General features: G+C 39.2%; 1 protein-coding gene across 2 annotated transcripts in view; it reads right to left on the bottom strand.

Annotated features, from left to right (window-relative positions):
- The window catches only part of RECQL (RecQ like helicase), a 43,249-nt gene that overhangs the window by 7,899 nt on the left and 13,549 nt on the right, over positions 1 to 21,801 (bottom strand). For both annotated transcript variants that reach the window (XM_047787435.1, XM_047787436.1), the window contains 7 exons: positions 18,040 to 18,146; positions 13,748 to 13,946; positions 8,309 to 8,475; positions 4,087 to 4,168; positions 2,865 to 3,013; positions 2,655 to 2,772; positions 1,958 to 2,096 (listed from right to left, as the gene is read on the bottom strand). In XM_047787435.1, coding sequence (XP_047643391.1) covers positions 1,958 to 2,096; positions 2,655 to 2,772; positions 2,865 to 3,013; positions 4,087 to 4,168; positions 8,309 to 8,475; positions 13,748 to 13,946; positions 18,040 to 18,146 — 961 coding nt within the window. The remainder of the gene's footprint in view (positions 1 to 1,957; positions 2,097 to 2,654; positions 2,773 to 2,864; positions 3,014 to 4,086; positions 4,169 to 8,308; positions 8,476 to 13,747; positions 13,947 to 18,039; positions 18,147 to 21,801) is intronic.

Genomic DNA, 21,801 nt, shown 5'->3' with positions numbered 1-21,801 from the left:
CCCATGTTCACAGCATTATTCACAATTGCCAAGGTATGGAAACAACTAAGTGTCCATCAATGAATGGATGGATAAAGAACATATATATATATATATAAAATGGAATACTATCCAGCCATGAGAAAGAAGGAATTTCTGTCATTTGCAACAACACAAGATGAACCTGGAGAACATTATGCTTAGTGAAGTAAGACAGAGAGAGAAAGACAAATACTGTTTATTATTACTTATATGTGGAATCTAAAAAAATAAAGTGAACTAGTGTATATAACAAAAATATATAAATGTAAAACACAAAGTAGATATAGAAAACAAAGTAGTGATTACAAGTGGGGAGAAGGAAAGGGTTAGCAGCAAGATGGGGTATTGGATACAAGAATATATTGTACAGTTTGGGGTGAGCAGATGCAAACTATTGTATGTAGATAAAACAACAAGGTCCTACTGTATGGCACAGGGAATTATAGTCAATATTCTGTGATAAAAACCAAAATGGAAAAGAATACAAAAAAGAACATGTATTTATATAGATGCAGCTGAAATTAACACAACGTAAATCAACTATACTTCAGTAAAAAAAGAATATATTGTACATCACAAGGCATATAGCCAATATTTTATAATCTGAGTATAATCTATAAAAATTCTGAATTACTATGTTGTACACCTGAAACTAATATAATATTGTAAACTATATCTCAATTTTTAAAAATAAAGAAAAAAGATGAGACTGAAAAGGCATCAGGAAGCTATCTATATTTTCTAACTAAAGCCATGCTAAATAGGTTAAAATTTATTTCTTAAGGAGAAACTTGACCCTACTCTCAGTTATTTCATCAACCCATCAGCTGGCATAATGGTATGTGTTACTGAGCTCAACTATCAAAATGGCTATCTTATACACCTTTTCAAAATCATTAAAGCATATTGCTGAAATGCCAGTGCCAGAGAACTCACTGTTAATCTGTATCAAGACCTTCAATAAAAAATAATTTTGGAGAATTATCTCAAACAGAGAATATCCTCTCTTTTTTCTTTTTTTTTTCTTTTTTTTTTTAGATTTAAGATACTATTTTTTTTTAATTTTTTAATACAGTTTTTAAAGGTTACTTTCCAGGGAGTTTCCATTGTGGTGCACCAAAAGTGAGCCCAACTAGTATCCATGAGGATGTGAGTTCGATCACTGGCCTCGCTTAGTGGGTCAAAGGATCCGGCGTTGCCGTGAGCTGTGGTGTAGGTCACAGACGAGGCTCAGATCTAACGTTGCTGTGGCTGTGACGTAGGCTGTCAGTTGCAGCTCCAATTCGACCCCTAGCCTGGGAACTTACATATGCCACGGGTGTGGCGGTAAAACACAAAATAAAATAAAATAAAGGTTATCCAGAGTTCCCGCTGTGACACAGTGGGTTAAGATCTAACTGCAGTGGCTCCATTGCTGCCAAGGCATGGGTTTGATCCCCAGCCCAGCACAGTGGGTTAAAGTGGGTTAAATCCGGCATTGCTGCAGTTGCAGCATAGGCTGCAGCTCGGGCTAGGATTCAGTCCCTGGCCCAGGAACTTCCAGATGCCATGAGTGTGGATATTAAAAAAAAAAAAAAAGTTACTTTCATTTATAGTTATTACAAAATACTGGCTATATTTCCCATGTTGCACAACCCTTGAACCTATTTAACACCCAATAGTTTGTACCTCCCACACCCGCACTCTTATTTTGCTCCTCCCCTCACTCTCCCCATTAGTTTGTTCTCTATATCTAAGAATATCTTTTCTTGGAGTCAAGCATCCTGCAGGTTCATGTACTGGCTCTCACCTTTCAGATTATCTGCTTTTACTGGTTTTCACTTGATGTTTCACCAATGCATTTACTCACTTTAGTAAGGACTAAAAATAACATTGTATGCTTTTATACTGTTCTTGTCTTTAACTGACAAAAGTGATAAAAAGGTGTGTGGCTTACTTGCTTATGTTTTGGCAATATGATACCATCTCATAAAGCTTCTGCTGTCCCACATTTTCCATTACTACCATTGAACTTATCCTGAATATATCTCCAAAGCCATAATACAAAATACAGTCTGCTTTCATGTCATCTCGACCTGGAGTGGGAGAAATCTTGAGATTGCATGATTACTTTAAAAATTCAAACATGCAAAAATAACACATGTAAACTTCACTGGGGATACTTAATAGTCTAAATATTTAGAAATTTCAGGTGGAGATATGAAAATTAATTTCTAACATCTGCTCTTACATTTTTTAAACAGTGACTAAAGCCACAGGCACGGCCCTAAAAAGAAAAAAAATTTTTTAAACAAATAAATAAAAAGTGACTACAGAAATCTATCAATAATCAGCTTTATTAGTTAAAAATATCTGTCCGTAAGTTCAGTTATTTAAGTTACAGATTTGAAACCACTAATTAAAAATTCAGGAGTCAAGGATGGATATCCAATTACCTTAGCAAACATAAGAAATAATTCATGACTCCAGTGGAACATAAGTAAACTATCTCCTTAGGCAAATAAATATGAAACTGGTAAAAAGTTATAAAAATACTAACCAATAAAGAAGTTTAAAAGTTTAATATTATTAAACAAGTTGTAGTGTTTTTAAAGCTCTTTTAAAAATGACTTCTGGATACGAGTTTTACATACCTGCACGTCCACTCTCCTGGTAATAATTTTCCATTGATTTACTCATTGAATGATGAATAACAAACCTCACATCTGGCTTATCAATTCCCATCCCAAATGCAACTGTTGCCACCACTACCTAAAATGTTTTAACATTTTATATGTTAATTAAATCAATTTAAAATATTTTTAAAGGCGAATTAGGCTTATATTGAAGCTATATTACTTAACCTGAATTTCATTGGCTGACCATCTTCTATGAACTGTAGTCTTATCTTCTGGTTCCATGTTGGCATGGTAAGCACCCGCATGAATCCCCAATTTCTGTAAACTAACTGTAACTTGCTCAGAGTCTTTCTGAGAAAAGCAATATATGATTCCTGTAGTCAAATACGTCCAAATGTTAGATACATGTAGTACACATTCCCGGAAGATAATTTTTAACCTACACACTCAAGATACTGACAATAATTACAATAAATGGGGAAGAAGGAGTTATGAAAAAATCCAAAGGCCCTGACAGATACTGACTTTTTGGTGTAATTCAAGATGGGATCACCCACTTGCTCTGAAGCAGAAATGAGCCCTGAGGTTTGAGTTCCCACCATCTCTCTTCTTTCTCAGCCTTACCTCCCACTACATAGTACTTCTCTAACTGACGCACCATAGCTCCACAAGATGTTAACAAGTGTACTGTGAAAAAAGAGCTTTGTGTGCAAAGAAGTTTGGGAAGCACTGCATTGAGCTAAGTTAAATGCGCGTCTCTCTGCATTTGCAGGGCTGGTGAGAACTAACAAGATGCTGATACACCCTGGGACTATCCAGGAGGAACAAAGAGCTGCAGCAATTTCCAAACTTATTTGACCCTTGAATTCCTTTTATACAGGGTATCCAGTAATATCTCCTGAAAATCTACAGAACAGTTTTAACATGCTACTTTACACCAACTCCTTGCTTCAGGAAACATCTGTCTATGCATTAATCCCAGAACACATTATATACACTCTCAACTCTACCTAGATTTAACTCATTCAGTATATATTATTGATTTCTTTAATGTGTCCTTTAGTATAAGGAATTATATTTCATATCCCTTTAGAACACCATGCTTAACCTTATATCTTACATAGACTGGATACCTACTAAATATGTGCTATTGGTAATTAACATTATGTCATTACATCCACTCTTTAAAGCAAATTAAGTGTAAATAAGCAAAAAAAAAAAAAAAAAAACAGGCAGTTTTATGATTCCTACAATCTGTGTCATTAGCAAAAGCCATACCCAATTTCTAAGATCACCAACCAAATTAATTTTATCATGATATTTTCAAGTATCTTCTGTCAGGCATTAATATTTTTTGGTGTTAATCATTTTCCAGTGTGTTAGTGTAATATTTGTACTTTCTGAAACTTCTCCCACAGTCTTCAAAGTTGGTTTGTTTTTATATTACCTGATTGCCCCTTGTATCTTCCATTGATAAGCTTTACAATATCCTCAATAAAATCTTCAGTATTTGAGGGCTTCTGCCGAACCTAGAGAAAAAAAAAGAAAAGAAAAAAGAAAGGCTAAATTCTTAAAAAGTAAATTAATGAGTATCATGTGGTCATTTACCTACAATTCTGAAGGCATCATTCTTTCCTGAGCATAGTGAGTTTTTTTTCTATTACTCATTTTTGGCTGTGCCCATGGCATGCAGAAGTTCTGGGGTGAGGGATCAACTACGAGCCACAGAAGTGACAATGCTGGATCTTGAACCCACTACACCACCAGGGAACTCCTCTTTCAGTCTTTCACTTACTTTATCTGTTCCTGTCACCTTCCAGATTCTTTTTTTTTTTTTTTTTTTGCTTTTTAGGGCCACACCCGAGGCATATGGAGGTTCCTGGGCTAGGGGATGAATCAGAGCTGCAGTTGCCGGCCTATGCCACAGCCATAACAATGCAGGATCCGAGTCACATCTGCGACCTACACCACAGCTCACAGCAACACTGGATTCTTAACCCAATGAGCAAGGCCAGGGATTGAACCCGCAACCTCATGGATACTAGTCAGATTCATTTCCTCTGAGCCACAACAGGAACTCCCCCCAGACTCTTCTTAACCCCTATTTTTGAATTAACCAGAGATGAGGAGGCACAGAAGCAAATAACTTGTGAAGATGAAGACTTCTTAAATTTCTGATGCTACTTTTATTAAAAACATAAACCATGACACAAATAACCACTCAGTGAAAACTCAGAAAAATAATGACTATTCTGGTTTCCACTTTTTTGTGTTTTTTGGGGTTTTTTTTTTTTTGGCCACACCTGTGGCATATGGAAGTTACCAGGCCAGAGACTGAATCCAAGCCACAGCTGCAACCCATGCCATGGCTGCAGCAATGCCAGATCCTTAAGCCACTGTGCTGGGCCAGGGATCGAATCCACCTCATCACTGAAACAATGCCAAATCCTTACACCACTGCACCATAGTGGGAATTCCCCATTAACTCTGTTGTTGAAAGAATTAGAAAGGAAAAACAACTGTGAGGTTATTTAACTTTCAAGGTTTTATCAAATATAATCCAAATAGAAAGTGCTAGCACATCTTTACTGGCCTATTCATTTTGTGTTATTCTGTAACAAATTTAAATAGAGATGTCATTAGGGCCCTTGGTATCAACGCATGCTTTCTCTCCATCCTTGGACAAGAAAGCATGTATGCAAATTTAATGAGGCAGTGTCTTCTATTCAACCTAGCAAAAGATCAAGCGGCCCAAGAGATCTATGAAGAAAGCTTATATTAAAAGAAATAAAAGGTATCCAGATTGGAAGAGAAGAGGTTAAATTGTCAATATATGAATATGACATGATACTATATACAGGAAACCCGAAAGACTCCTCCAAAAAACTACTAGAACTGATAAATGAATTCAGCAAGGCCAGAGGATACAAGATTAACATACAGAAATCAGTGGCATTTCTTTTGCTTTTGTTTCTTTTCCTGGTTTTTTCTGTTGTTGTTATTTTTGGCCATGCCCACAGTATGCAGAAGTTGCCAAGCCAAGGATCAAACCCTTGCCATAGCAGTGACTTGAGCCACAGCAGTGACCATACCAGATCTTTAACCCACTAAGTCACCAGGGAACTCCTGAAATGTCAGAAAGGGAATTTAAACAAATGATCCCTTTTAAAAACTAAATCAAAAATAAATAAATAAAATACTTATGAATAAACCTCATGAAGGAGGTAAAAAACTTATATGTTGAGAACTACAAAAAAACATTAATAGAGGAAACTGATTCAGTCCAAGAGCATGCTCTTGGATTGGAAGAATTAAAAAAAATTCCATGCTCTTGGATTGGAAGAATTAAAATTGTTACAATGGCCATACTACCAAAAGCAATCCGTACATTTAATGTGATCCCTATGAAATTACCCATGACATTTTTCACAAACTAGAACAACAATCTTAAAATTTATATGTAACCATAAAAGACCCAAAATTGCCAAAGCAATCTTGAGGAAAAAAACAAAGCAGGAGGTATACACTTCCCATACTTCTGACAACACTACAAAGTTACAGTAATCAAAACAGCATGGTTGGCACAAAAACAGACATACAAATCAATGGAACAGAATAGAGAGCCGAGACATAAACTCACACACCTATGGCCAATTAATCTTCAACAAAAGAGGAAGAACATACAATGGGGAGAAGATGATCTCTTCAGCAAGTGGTATGGGAAAGTTGGACAGCCACATGTAAATCAATGAGGTTAGAACACACCCTCATACTATATACAAAAATAAACTCAAAATGGCTTAAAAACTTAAATATAAGACATGACACCATAAAACTCCTAGAAGAGAAGACAGGCAAAACATTTCCTGACATAAAGTGTACCAATATTTTCTTAGGTCCAGTCTTCTAAGGCAACAGAAATAAAAGCAAAAATAGAAAATGGGATCTAATCAAACATATAAGCTTTTGCATAGCAAAGGAAACCATAAACAAAACAAAAACACAACGTATGAACTGAGAGAAAATACTGCGATGATGCAATCAAAAAGGGCTTAATTTCCAAAATATGCAAAGAGTTCATACAACCCAGCTCAAACAACCCAATCAAAAAATAGGCAGAATACCTAAATAGACATTTCTCCAAAGAAGACACATGGATGGTCAACAAGCACCTGAAAAGATGCTCATCATCACTGATTATTAGAGAAATGCAAATCAGAACCACAATGAGGTACCACCTCACATAGGTCAGAATGACCATCATCAAAAAGTCTACAAATAAGAAGTGCTGGGGAGGCTGTGTAGAAAAGGGAACGCTCTTACACCGCTGGTAGGAGTCACTATGGAGAACAGTATGAAGGTTCCTCAAAAAACCGAAAATAAAGTTGCCAGATGATCCAGCAATCTCACTCCAGGACATATAACTGGACAAAACTGATCCAGCAATCTCACTCCAGGCCATATAACTGGACAAAACTCAAAGTTCACAGCAGCATTCTTCACAATAGCTAAGACACAGAAACAACCTAAATGTCCATCGACAAAGGAATGGATAAAGATGTAGTACATACATACAATGGAACACTACTTGGCCATAAAAAAGATGAAATAATCCATTTGCAGCAACATGGATGGGCCTAGAGATTATCATGCTAAGTGAAGTTATGTCAGAATGAGAAAGATGAATGCCATATGATATCACTTGTATGTGGAATCTAAAATATGACATAAATGGGAGTTCACATGGTGGCTTAGCGGAAACAAACCCATCTAGCATCCATAAGGACACAGGTTGGATCCCTGGCTTCACTCAGTGGGTTAAGGATCTGGCATTGCCATCAGTTGTGGTGTAGGCCAGCAGCTGCAGCTCCGATTCAACTCCTAGCCTGGAAACCTCCATATGCCGTGGGTGCATCCCTAAAAAGACAAACAAATGAAAAAATTTTAAAAATAAATAAAATATGACATAAATGACCTTAATCATGAAACAAAAACAGACTTACAGATAGAGACAACAGACTTGTGGTTGCCAAGGGGTAGGGGGTTGGGGAGGGAAGGACTGGGAGTTTGGGCTTAGCAGGTGCAAATTATTATATACAGGATGGGTAAGCAACAAGGTTCTACTGTATAGTATTCAATATTCAATATCCTGTGATAAACCATAATAGAAAAGAATATGAGAAAGAATATGTATGTTTATATATAAAACTGAATCATTTTGCTATACAGCAGAAATTAACAGAATATTGTAAATCAACTATACTTCAATTTTTTTTTTTTTTTGTCTTTTCTAGGGCTGAACCCACGGCATATGGAGGTTCCCAGGATAGGGGTCTAATCAGAGCTATAGTCACTGGCCTATGCCAGAGCCACAGCAAGGCGAGATCCAAGCCACGTCTATGACCTACGCTAAAGCTCCTGGCAATGCCAGATCCTTAACCTACTGAGCAAGGCCAGGGATCGAACCCGCAACCTCATGGTCCTTAGTCGGATTTGTTAAACACTGAGCCACGACGGGAACTCCAATATTTCAATTTTTAAAAAATGGAAAGAAAGCATTCATTAATAAATCTGCTTATAATCACCTGATATTTTAGGTTTTAAGCATAATTAACTGTGACTCACGAAATCCTTCACAAAATTAATAAATTGGCATAAAAGTTACATACCTCATAATAGAGATTAGGTCGATTAAAAGAAGCTGTAAAAGTAAAACACTTTTCCACACACAATATTTTCTGAGCATCCTTCAAAACATGACTTGTCGCAGTGGCAGTCAGTCCAATTAGCGATGTGTTAGGGAACTGCCGCTTCAGAATACCAAGTGCCTTATAATCTGGAAAAGCAAAAATACAAAGTAGCTCTCCTCCTAACTTTAAGGAGTAAATCACATCTTTTAACATTATGCAGATTATAATGATGACTAAAATTTTATTTCCATAGCTATCTGTATCTGAGGTGTGGTGGCTGCCTTGCCTTTGTGATAGGCTGACTTTACTCTTAATTGGTTCTTCAGAAACCCTGTGGCCATAGGTGTCTTCAACAGGGAATATCAAAACATTTCCAATAAGCAGGTCTGTACGTGCTGAACAGTGGCTTCAAGAGGCAGAGTGGGAGTAGCCATAGTCTTTGAATCTATTACAACTGACAAGAGATGAAAAGGCCATCAGTCAAAGCCTTTCTACCACAGATGATTCCAAAAGTGGCTAACTCAGACCAGAGAATGCTTGGTGAGGGCATTGTTTTTTCATGCAACGCATTTCAGGGAAACCATTCTCGGCTCATATTTATCATACACATCTAGATCACCCCTGAGTACACCCAAAAGTACTTAAACTATTAGCAGAACAGTGAAAAAAAAATGTGGTAGAAAATGCTCAGTGCTAAGCTAGAGGGCTACAAAGAAAACAGGGAGGAGAAAGCAACTGCTTGGGAAGTAGTAAAAGTTTCAAGGGAGGTAACATCTGAGTTAGGTCTTAAAGAACTGAGCAGAAGTTCAATAGGAAGGGAAGAAGAAAATATCAGGCAGAGGAAATGGAGCACGCACACATGGCAATCACGCTGCCATGAAAATACTCAGCAGGTACAAGTGCCAACAAACAGTTCAGAGGGGCTAAATCACAGGGTGCTGTGCTGGACGGATCTATTGTCAATATCAGTGAGCTGGGAACTATATTCCCTAGAAGGTTCCAAGTTAGAGCCGGACCCAAAGGGGAGCTTGTGTAAGGCCTGGGAGGCAGGAGGGAAGCAGCTGCCATACTCTCCGAAGGTCCTTCTGCTGCAGAAACTGCAGAAACCCTGGCAGCAGCAGGAGACAAATGGCACTCAGAGATGCAGAAAAGCTAGGTTTATTCAGCACCGGTGCAGGCTCAGAGGAGTCACCTCCGGAGTCTGAGCACCAGATCTTTGTTCTCAGCAACTTTTATACCATATAAGGTCTTGCTTTTCCCATGTAAGCAGCTGGGACCTCCCCCTTCCCCAAGCAGACAGTGTTCCTGCCTAAGAAACTGAGCAACCAAGGTTAGAGAAGCAAAACTGGTAAGCAATGCTGGAAGCACCATTAGCAGAGCTGTTGGCTTGGACATAGGGCACATAGTTGCTACATAATTACAAGGATGGTACAAGGCAAGCAGAACTGAAAAGACAAGCTGCTGCTTTGGGAGTTTATGTCTCTTAGTTAAATCTCCCACTTCACTTCTGGGCAGACAAGATGATGGACAGATGCCCAGTCACTTCCAGCCTGTCCCGTTTTTTTTTTTCCTCACTCCTCCTTCAGCTCTTCTTTCCCAAATGCAGGCCTTGCTCATCAACAGTGGCCCACAAGTGCCCGGCAGCAGACCCAAGGAGGGGAGGATGCCTCAGAAAGAAAAGCTAACCAGAGATCTCACCCGAGCTGCCCTGAGCAGCCCCTCTGGCAGTGGCCGTGCCAGCCGCAAATTTCCCTACAGCGCCGGTTGGTCCTCCTGCACCAGAGTTTCAGGGCTAGTTAGTGACTTTTCTCTGATCCTCCAACTCTCCCTTCAGACCTTCACTTCCCCAGCTCCCCCCAACGACTGTGCAAGGTCTGCTTCCTCAAATAAATCCCTTATCCCTTAACAGTCGTAATAGCTCTGCTTCCCTGCCCCAACCCTGACCAATACTGTTAGGCTGAAGAGTACAAAAAGGCAGGTTTAAGTAAGACTATGGGCTGAACAGTAGTTGATTCTGAGGAACTAGTACTTTACCCTATAGGAAATGAGGAGTGATATAATTTTTAACGCAGAGAAAGGACATAAGTCTATTTATGTTTCAGAAATCATCTTTTGGTGGCAGCAGGAAGAATGGGCTGGAATAGGCAAAAGACGAAAAAAGACCAATTAAAAGGAGGCAGCAAGACAATGGAAAACAAATAATAGAGAAAATGAAAAAAAGGCAGGACACTGAGAATAAATCTGAATGACTGATAGAAACACATGAACTAAAACCCCATGGGACCTAGTGACTATTGGGAGATAGGGAAGGCGGGGAGAGGGAAAGAGTCCGAGATTCATCCATTCATCAACAGACATATTTTGAGTATTTTTTATTTTGTGTCAAGCACATCTTTAGGCACCAGAGATAAAGTAGTGAACAAAACAAAGATGCTATACAAAGACGTTACAATCCAAGCAAAGAAACCAGACAATGCGGTGAGCAAACCAATAGTATCTCATTATTAGAGAGTAAGAAGTGGTCGCAGTGATAAGCTCACTGTAGCTGGTGTATAAGAGTCAGGGAGGAAAAGAGGAAATCAATAGAGATAAACAGGAGACAGATCACATATGGTTTTTATGGACCCCAGTTAAGAATATGAATTTTTGGGAGTTCCCGTCGTGGCTCAGTGGTTAACAAATCCGACTAAGAACCATGAGGTTGAGGGTTTGATCCCTGGCCTTGCTCAGTGGGTTAAGGATCTGGCATTGCCGTGAGCTATGGTGTAGGTCACAGACACAGCTCAGATCCCTCGTTGCTGTGGCTGTGGCTGTGGCCGGCAGCTACAGCTCTGATTAGACCCCTAGCCTTGGAACCTCCACATGCCATGGGAGCGGCCCTAGAAAAGGCAAAAAGACAAAAAAAAAAAAAAGAAAAAAAGAATATGAATTTTTGGAGTTCCCGTCATGGCTCAGTGAAATGAATCTGACTGGCATCCATGAGGATGCAGGTCCGATCCCTGGCCTCACTCGGTGGGTTAAGGATTCAGTGCTGCTCTGAGCTGTGGTATAGGTCTCAGATGTGGCTTAGATCTGGCATTGCTGTGGCTCTGGTATAGGCCAGCAGCTACAGTTCTGATTTCTTTGATCCCTAGTCTGGGAATCTCCATATGCCGTGGATGCGGCCCTAAAAAGACCAAAAATAAATAAATAAATAAAAAGAATATGAATTTTATTCAAAATACAAAGAGAATCTGCTCAGTAGTTCAGGGGGACAAGTACCAAGATTGGATCTGGTTGCTGGCAGAGAATGAACTGTAAAGGAGTAAGACTGGAATAGAGACCAGTTAGGGAGCTACTGCAGACCAGTGGAAAAGAGCCCAGTTAGACTTAAGAAATAGCAGTACAGGAGTTCCTGTCGTGGCGCAGTGGTTAACGAATCCGACTAGGAACCATGAGGTTGCGGGTTCGGTCCCTGCCCTTGCTCAGTGGGTTAACGATCTGGCGTTGCCTTGAGCTGTGGTGTAGGTTGCAGACGCGGCTCACATCCCGCATTGCTGTGGCTCTGGCGTAGGCTGGTGGCTAAAGCTCCAACTGGACCCCTAGCCTGGGAACCTCCATATGCCGCGGGAGCGGCCCAAGAAATAGCAAAAAAAAAAAAAAGACAAAAAAAAAAAGAAAAGAAAAGAAATAGCAGTACACACAGAGAGAGGTGGACAAACTTAAGACTCAACTTATGGGCGGCGCTGACAATTCTCAATGGTGGAGTAGATCTGCAGAGGTAGGATAAATCAAGTATGGTGTGCCACTATGAACCCCCAACTCCACCCTTCTTGACTCTGCTCTTCGGTTCTGGAGTGGAGAACCCACCCACTACATCTGTGCTTTGCCAGCGGCCCTAGAAGAAGAGTACAAGGCCTGAGGCAGAAAAGAGTACTCCCCTTTCCGTCTGCCTCCTCTGTGCTTGCTCGTGTACTTGACAATGTCGCCTCAGCAAGGTTGTCCATCCCATCAGCAGTTACTGTTACTCTTTTTAGTAACAGTTGAACACAGTTGCCAGTTTTCCAACCTTTGGAAAACTAGTGTCATCACAGGTCTACCCTGCCTCTGCCCCCACAAACAGACACCACACCAGGGGCCTGGGCCTCCCATAGGTCTGAGTGTTAGCTCCACAAGGGCATACTCTAGCTTTCTACATCTCACGAATTCTAAACTCTTCTTCCTGTTCCCTTAGCCCTAGGGATGGCAGTTGCTTCTTTCAGCTTTTACCTCCATGATACCTTTGAGGTTCTTTTTCCAGTTAACTGTTTATAACCACTGGACAGCCACTTGCAAAAGAATAAAACTAGACTCTTAACTTACACCATATACAAAAGTCAACCCAAAATAAATTAAAGACCCTAACATGTAGGATCTGTAACCATAAAAACTCCTAGAGAAAAACATGTAGGAAAAACTCCTTGACATCAGTCTTGGCAATGATTTTTTGAATCTGAGACCAAAAGCAAAAAAAAAAAAAAAAAAAAAGAAGAAGAAGAAAAGAAAAGAAAAAGTGGGATTTCCTCAAACTAAAACTTCTGTACAGCAAAGAAAACCAATAACATAAAGAAAGACAACCTATGGAATGAGAGAAAATATTTGCAAATCATATATCTGATAAGGGGTTAGTTAATATACAAAATATATAAAGCACTCATACAACTCAATAACAAAAAACCCAAACAGTTCACTTAATTTTTAGATATTTTGTACAGAACAAGTCTGAGTAATCTGTTTCAGGCCATGACTTGAGGATTATGCTGGAGGAGCAAAGAGTAAAAGGTTAACTAAAATAAGCCACAGAGCTGTAACACTGAGCAGTTAGTTGGGCACAGATCCAGAATTGGATGCTGAAGATACCCAGAATGACCAATAAAGACAACTTTAGGACTTCCCGTCATGACACAGTGGTTAACAAACCCAACTAGGAACCATGAGGTTGCAGGTTTGATCCCTAGCCTTACTTAGTGGGTTAGGGATCTGGTGTTGCCGTGAGCTGTGGTGTAGCTACAGCTCCAATTAGACCCCTAGCCTGGGAACCTCCATATGCCACAGGTGCAGCCCTAGAAAAGACAAAAAAAAGATGACAACTTTGAAGTAGATGCAAATTCCTCAACAGATGTGAAGGAGTATCTTTATTGCTAAAGATGGGACGGTATAATATTTGCTAATAAACACACATTTCAAAAGATAGAGGCAATTAGACTAAGAAACCTACCATAGGAGGCGAGGCGTAGAGACAAAAGATCCTGCTTCTTGGCTCCCAGGAAATTAAGGCCAAAAAAATAAGCAATAACTACCTAAAAGGGTAAATTTAATGGAAGCAGGGATTTCTATCAAGTAAAGCTGAGCAAGAAAACAGTCCAGAGCATCAAGGAGTTTTAGATACAACATACATACCAGGTCTGAAATCATGTCCCCACTGACTACAACAATGAACTTCATCTATAGCAATTCGGGTAAATCTCCTTGCTTCATAGGCTTTTTCCAGTCTTGACATAAACATCTTGCTTTTTGCAATTTTCTCTGGAGTCACATAAATTAGCTTTAGCTTGGAGTTTTTATTTACCATTTCAGCATGGACCCATTTCACATGCTCCTATTGAAGGGAAAAACAGACACAATGATAGAGCTCAGCTAGCATACTGCAGTACTCAGTGATAAAAGAAGACATTCGTTACTCAGAAGTAACAGTCTTGGGCTGTTTTAGCAGCAGATGTTTATTAAAATCAAAATGATGCCTCAGTACTAAACTTCAGGGCAGCTGTGCAAAAAAGCATTTTAGTTATTTACCTACAACCCAAGTGTTGATTTAAAAATTTTCATTTGACAAAAAAAAAAAAAAAAAAAAAAGAATGTGAAGACACTCTGCTAAGCATTTATTCCATGAAGGCTAATCCTAAATTTTTCACAATAAATGCCAAAATGTGAGCTAAATGCAATAGGTATGATGAAAAAGGTAGATTTTATTATTTTTAACATTAGATTTGTAATTATTTCATCGATCTGTAAACAAAATTTATTTATTTATTTTTTGGTCGCACTTGAGGCATGAATTTCCCAGGCAAGGAACTGAACCTACAGCTCATAGCAATGTCAGATCCTTAACCCACTGGATAAGGCCAGGGATCAAACCCACATCTTCATGGATACTAGTTAGGTTCATTTCCACTGAACCACAATGGGAATTCCTAAAGTATCTTACTAATTTAAGACTTTATAATATGAAATACACATATTTATATATTGTATATAATAAAAGTAAATCTTAACCTATTAGGTTCTTCATGCTGTTACTATTTTCTATAATATTTAGCACCTTAGATGTCATACTTTCCTTCTAGCCCAATTAGGACTAAAAAAATTGGTGAATGTGCTAGAAAGAGAAAGTTAAAACTGCTTACATTATCTTAGCAAAGCAGTTTGTTACCTTCTCAAAATATTCCTAGTTTTGTTAAGAAATGGCCAGAGTAGGAGTTCCCATTGTTGCTCAGCACTAACAAACCCAACTAGTATCAAGACAAGGGTTCAATCCCTGGCCACATTGAGTGGGTCAAGGCAATTGCCATGAGCTGTGGTATAGGTCACAGACTCAGATCTCGCATTGCTGTGGCTGTGGTGTAGGCCGGCAGCTATAGCTCTGATTCGATGCCTATGCTGGGAACTGCCACATGCCACAGGTGCAACCTTTAAAAAAAGTCCAAAAAAAAAGAAAAGAAATGGCCAAAGTGTAGTAAGTATTTCAACTGGTCTTAAATGTCTCAAAAATCTTAGGTAAGCAAACATAGGCTCTTTTCTCAGAATTGGGCAGGTGCCAAAAAATACTAGTACTTCTGGCACAGAAGTAGAGAAGCAAGGGGGAAAAAAGTTATATTCACATCCTATGAACTATCAATAAAGGCAATCAGAAAACCGGACTTAGCTTTTTCCTTTCTCTCTCTCCAACTTTTCAAGCAGAAGTGATATGTCATGAACCTGTAATTACCTGAAACCTTCCAACTACAGTTGACTTTGAACAACTCAGGTCCACTTATATGTAGATTTTTTTTTTTTCAACAGTAAATACTACAGTACTGCATGATCCCCAGTTGGTTGAATCTGTGAATGTGGAGGGTTGACTATAAGTTAGTTATATGTGGGTTTTTGACTGCAGGGATGGCTAGGGACCCTAACCCTCTCAAGGGTCAACTGTACTTTCTAGTGGTAGTAGTAGAAGTAGCAGGGTATCTCTTTTTCCATTTTAAAGAAGTACAGTATGAGAAGGCAATGTTCTCCATGAATGCATTTTGCTGAATAAGAAAGCAGTTATAATGACACAAGAGTTTAAATAAAACAAAAATACACGGGAAAATTTAAGGGAATCAGGGCTTCTTGAAGATATGCTGATTCCAGATCTGGGAGGAAATATACAAAATGAGCACGGAATATTTTACAAAAGAAAACAAAGAATCGGGGAGTTCCCTCAGGGCGCAGTGGTTAACGAATCCGACTAGGAACCATGAGGTTGCGGGTTCGGTCCCTGCCCTTGCTCAGTGGGTTAACGATCTGGCGTTGCCTTGAGCTGTGGTGTAGGTTGCAGACGCAGCTCGGATCCTGCGTTGCTGTGGCTCTGGCGTAGGCTGGTGGCTAAAGCTCCAACTGGACCCCTAGCCTGGGAACCTCCATATGCCGCGGGAGCGGCCCAAGAAATAGCAAAAAAGACACAAAAAAAAGAAAGAAAACAAAGAATCAAAAGCTATGAGGTGAAGGAAAAGATTCAGGAGCCTACCTAAATACTCTCACTACTTAAAGATGGGACTTCTTCAGTACAAAAAAGAATAATGATGTATTAAAAGACATCAAACAGTAGTTCCTGTCATGGCTCCCCAGAAATGAATCTGACTAGCATCCATGAGAACGAAGATTCAATCCCTGACCTTGTTCAGTGGGTTATGGATCTAGCCCTGCTGTAGGCTGCGGTGTAGGCACAGATGCGGCTCGGATACGGTGTAGGCCAGCAGTTACAGCTCTGATTCAACCCCTAGCCTGGGAACCGCCATATGCCATAGGTGTGGCCTTAAAAAGAGAAAAAATAAAAATAAAATAAAAGACAACAAACATATTAAAAATCCATAAGTTTATAATGACACGAGAAAAAAAAAAGCCAAAGAATTTATTGAGCACCTTGGAGAATACTGAAAAACCAACTCTTTCTGAAAACTGGTGAAGAAAGGGAAAGAGTTTTCAATCTGCCCAGAGTTAAATAAGGAAAAACTTTTTTTAGTAGAAAAAATCTAGCTAATATAAGGAATGAAAATTAGAAATCCCCATTTTGAAACCCCTAATTAAAAAACACTCTAAGGCAGGTAATAATCATCAGTGGCTGCTAAGAACCATTAGATGAAAAGCTGATAAAAATCTTGATAATTATAGAGCAGGGAGACATAAACTGAACCCACTGATCAAGCTAACATTACAAAAAAGCAACCGGATATTATATACCCCATGAATGATACCAAGGAAAGTATACTCTTGCAAAGAAAAAAAAAAGTGCCCAAATACAATCAAGCTTTTATATCTAACTAAAAGGAACAAGTTAAACAACATCAGACACAAGATTGCATCAGGAAAAGACAGAATGTAAGAAACTATAGGACAAAAACAAACAAACAAAAACCTAGATAATAATTTGCACGGGAAACAAATAAGAAACAAGGGAAACCTATTGATCTAACAACTAAAACATAATGCATTAATCTTATCTGGAAAATGTTTAAAAATAATAATATTTGATTGGGACAGAAATCCAAATACTTTTATTTGATGGCTTTAAGGAACTAATATGACATTTTTTAGTTATGATAATCACATTGCAGTTACCTTTTTTTAAATGTTAGATATACATACTGAAGAAGTTATAAGTGAAATGATATGATGCCTGGGACTTGTTTCAAATAAATAAACCAAGGGGAAGTAGAGAGGGAAATTGGGGATATACAGATGAAAAAAGATGGGCCATATATTGATAACTGATAACAGTACTTAATGAATACATGGCAATTTTTATACCATTCTATTTTTGCATATTTTTTAAAAATTTCACTAATATGCTTTTTAAAAAAGAATACCTGAGAAATGCTTTATTCTACAGATGAAGGTCCATTCCCAAATAGAAGAAATTCCACAGGGGTTGGGTACCTTGTTACTAATACAATTTTTGTATTTAATTATTTTGCATAATCAGAAATTCTGACCTACTAGCTCAGAATGGATACTATAAAACAGGTCAGTAAACATTTCCTATAAAGTGCCACACAGTGAATATTAGACATTGTGATCCATAGGTCACAAGTACTTTGCCATTCCAGTGTGAAAACAATCAGACTACACATAAAAGAATCAGCATGGTTTTGTTTCATTAAAGTTTATTATGGACACTGAAAGTTGAATTTCCTATAATTTTCATACTTCACAAAATATTATTTTCCTTTTGATTTCTTTTTAACCATTTAAAAGTACAAAAACTAATCTTAGCTCATGGACCATCCAAAATAGGCCGTAGGCTAGAACTGACTTAGGAGCAGTAGTTTTCAGCTCCAACATAAAGTTATCATTTTTTTAATTTTATAAGCAACTCAGTTGGAGCTAAGGTTCATATTCTGGTGAACAGCGTAAATCAAAAATAAAATACAATAAAAGCCACAGAAGCATACCTTAGAACTAGAAGCATTTAACATGGTAGCTGAAATTCCTAATTGTTTCAAAACCATTAACTGGTCTTCCATAAGAGAGATCAATGGGCAAATCACGAGTGTAAAACCTAAACGAGAAAGAAATGTACTTTAAAATTATATGACCACCAGGATGAGTTTCAACCATTTACCTTCTTCACTGTAACTTTTGGCCTGCTCCTATTAATTCACACTGATTTTCAATGCAGCTTTAGCAATACATCACCTATTTCTAACCCTCATTTATAAATGATGTAGATACCAATAAATGATCAAAAGCCAAATAAGCAGATACAAGATGAAACAGAAATCTCTAGCATTGTCCAGTCCTATAAAAATATATAGATATTATCATTTTGAATTTGCTACCATTTTTAGCAATCAGTTGGAGTTCCCACTCTTGCGCAGTGGGTTAAGAATTCAACTGCAGCAGCCCAGGTCACCGGGGAGGCACAGGTTCGATCCATGGCCTGGCACAGTGGGTTAAAGGATCCAGAGTTGCTGCAGTTACAGCATATGTCGCAGCTACAGCTCAGATTCAATCCCTGGCCCAGGAACTTCCATATATCACAGGTGCAGCCAAAAAAAAAAAACAACAACAAAAACCACCACCACCATAAAAACAACAAAAAAACAGTAGTGGTCATCTCAGTAAAATGATATAAATCAAGGCAAATACTATCCAGTTACATCAGGAGAAAGTTATTCCAAAAATTTCCAAAGAAAACCTGGTAAGCTATATAATCCAGAATAATAGTTACATGAGAATTTGTCCAGTTACTACACCAGATTAATTTAGTCTAAGCAGAAAATCAGTGAACAGTATATCGACTGACTCAAGTTCTAGTAATACATCCCTTTCTCTGAGAACTGAAATTGTTCACAGCTACAAGAGCTAGAAATATTCTACATTGTTAAAGTCCTAAGACCCTATGTTTCTGCAACTGGTTCCTTGAAAGAACCTGGGGCAGAAAGCAGACCAGCTTTTAAAATATACTCAGGTTAAGACTTTATCAAGAATTTCACTCTCAATTAGTCCTCTCTCTTATATTTTCAATTTCTCCCTCATTACTGGCACCTTCTCATTACATGTAAACATGGTCAAGTCTCTCAAATTAAAAGAAACCCGGGACACCTAATTTAGGGCCTCTGCCTTTTTCCCTCCATAAAAGTTCTTTCCAAGAGTGTCCCTTTCATTACTTCCACTTCCTCACTCCTCTCACTTCCAAACAACTGCGATTTGGTTTCCACCCAATCATTTTGCTGAAGCTGCTCTAGACAAGACCACAGATGAATCCCTCGTCACTAAACCGAATGAACTTTCCTTATTCAAACTCCCTTCTCTGGGAGTATTCCAATACTCTATCCATCCTGGAGTATTGAAATAACACCATTCTGTCCTGACTATCCTCCTATACTCTGCTACTTCTTCTTAGCTTTGTCTGCAAGGTCCTCTTTCTCTGTTTACCCCTAGACTCTTAATGCTGTGCTTTCTGTTCTGGACCCTCATCTCTTCTCACGGTGCTCAGGATGTTATCATTCACTTCAGTGGTGATCTCCATCAACCCTAACAGCCCCCATCTCGGTGACCTCAGATCTCTTGGAACCAAGCTTTCCATTCAAACATGCTCCAATTCAGAGGACAACTCTAAATAGAGAGGTCTTGCAGACTTCATAAACTCAAAGTGCCCCAAATTAAATTCATCATCCCCTCTCTCCATCCCTAAGTAAGTTCCTTCTCCAGGGGGCCCTATTTTAATGAACAATGTCACCATTTGTCCCAGCCTGAAATCTGGGCATGATCCTAGACTATCTCTTCTTCTAGCCAATGAATATCAAGTCCTACTGACTCTACTGCCTAAATATTTCTGGAATTCCTCCATCTGCTGTAAATATCCTTCTAAACTACAAATTGGACAAGTTTCTTACCTGTTTAACACCCTTCAATGGATTTCCACTAATCTAAGGAAAAGTTTTAAAAAGATCTTTAAAGACTGCAAAGATTGTCCATATGTCTCACCTCTCACTGTCTGCCATGCTAAGATGCTTTCACATTATTCAGTACACCACACCATGTATGTTTTCTCTTTCTTCTGGGCCCTCACAAATTCTGCTCCCCTGCATGAGCATCTTCCTTCCTCCCCTGTCCTTTTTTGCCACTTATCCTTTAGCTTTTAGCTCAAATGTCACTTCCCCAGGACAGCCTTCCCTAACAGCCCCTAGACCAGACCTTTGCACTGACTTATTTCCCTATTAAAACCTTTATTGGAGTTCCCATCATGGCGCAACAGAAACGAATCCAACTAGGAACCATGAGGTGGCAGGTTCGATTCCTGGCCTCACCCAGTGGGTTAAGGATCCAGTGTTGCCGTGAGCTGTGTGTAGGTCGCAGACATGGCTCGGAACTGTGGCATAGGCCGGCAGCTTACATCTCCGATTAGACCCTTAGTCTGGGAACTTCCATATGCCACGGGTGCAGCACTAAAAAGACAAAAGAAGAAAAAAAGAAAAAAAAAATCTTTACCAGAAAACCATTATTGCAACTGCTTGCAGTTACCTGTATTCTCTAGAACAGGGGTCAACAAACTAAGGGCTGGGTGCCTGTTTTTGTAAGTAAAGTTTTATGGGAACACAGCCACATCATTCCTTTACATCCATTCCTTGGCTATGGCTGCTTTCATGCTACAATGGCAGTTCAGGAACTGGCAGAGAGCCTATAGCATTTAGTGACTAGCTCCTCAAGGAAAAGTTTGCTGACCCCTACTGCATTCCCCTGGTGGTCCCCAAACAGCAACATCAGTATCACCTGAGAGCCTGTTAGAAACACAAGATCAGAATCTGTATGCTGATAATATTAACAGGCAATTCTTATTTTTTTACTTTTGGTTTTGCTTTTTTAGGGCCATACCCATGGCATATGGAAGTTCCCAGGCTAAGGGTCAAACCAGAGCTACGGCTCTCAGCCTATGCCACAGCCACAGCAACCCTGGATCTGAGCCACATCTGCAACCTACACCACAGCTCACGGATCGCCCGACCCACTAGGCAAGGCCAGGGATCAAACCTACATCCTCAATGGGAACTCCCTTTTTTTATTTAATTAATTAATTTTGCATGGTTTCTTCTCTCTTTTTTTTTTGTCTTTTTGCTATTTCTTGGGCTGCTCCCGTGGCATATGGAGGTTCCCAGGCTAGGGGTCGAATTGGAGCTGTAGCTGCTGGCCTACGCCAGAGCCACAGCAAAACAGGATCTGAGCCGCGTCTGTGACCCACACCACAGCCCGCAGCAACGCCGGATCGTCAACTCACTGAGCAAGGTCAGGGATCGAACCCACAACCTCATGGTTCCTAGTAGGATTCGTTAACCACTGTGCCACGACAGGAACTCCTTTTCTCATTTTTTTAAGTTTTATTGAAGAGTAGAGTTGATTTACAAGGTTGTGATAAGTTCCACTGTACAACAAAGTGATTTAGTCATACATATACTCACATCATTCTCTTTCAGATTCTTTTTCCACATAGGTTATCACAGAATACTGGGCAGAGTCCTCTGTGTTATACAGCAGGTCCCCATTGGCCAATCATTCCACATACCTCACTGTGCACATGCCAATCCCAAACCCCCAGTCCATCCTTTCCCTCTTCCCCCTTCCACATGTCCTGATTCTTAAGTACATGGAAGTTTGAGAAAGCTCCACTTTAAACTGTAAGCTCCATGAAAAGGAGGCCCATGCCCATGTGCTGA

The sequence above is a fragment of the Phacochoerus africanus genome, chromosome 7, assembly GCF_016906955.1.
Source record: "Phacochoerus africanus isolate WHEZ1 chromosome 7, ROS_Pafr_v1, whole genome shotgun sequence".
Taxonomy (NCBI): domain Eukaryota; kingdom Metazoa; phylum Chordata; class Mammalia; order Artiodactyla; family Suidae; genus Phacochoerus; species Phacochoerus africanus.
The sequence above is the reverse complement of the archived record's forward strand: the minus strand, read 5'-3'. Positions and strand labels throughout refer to the sequence as shown.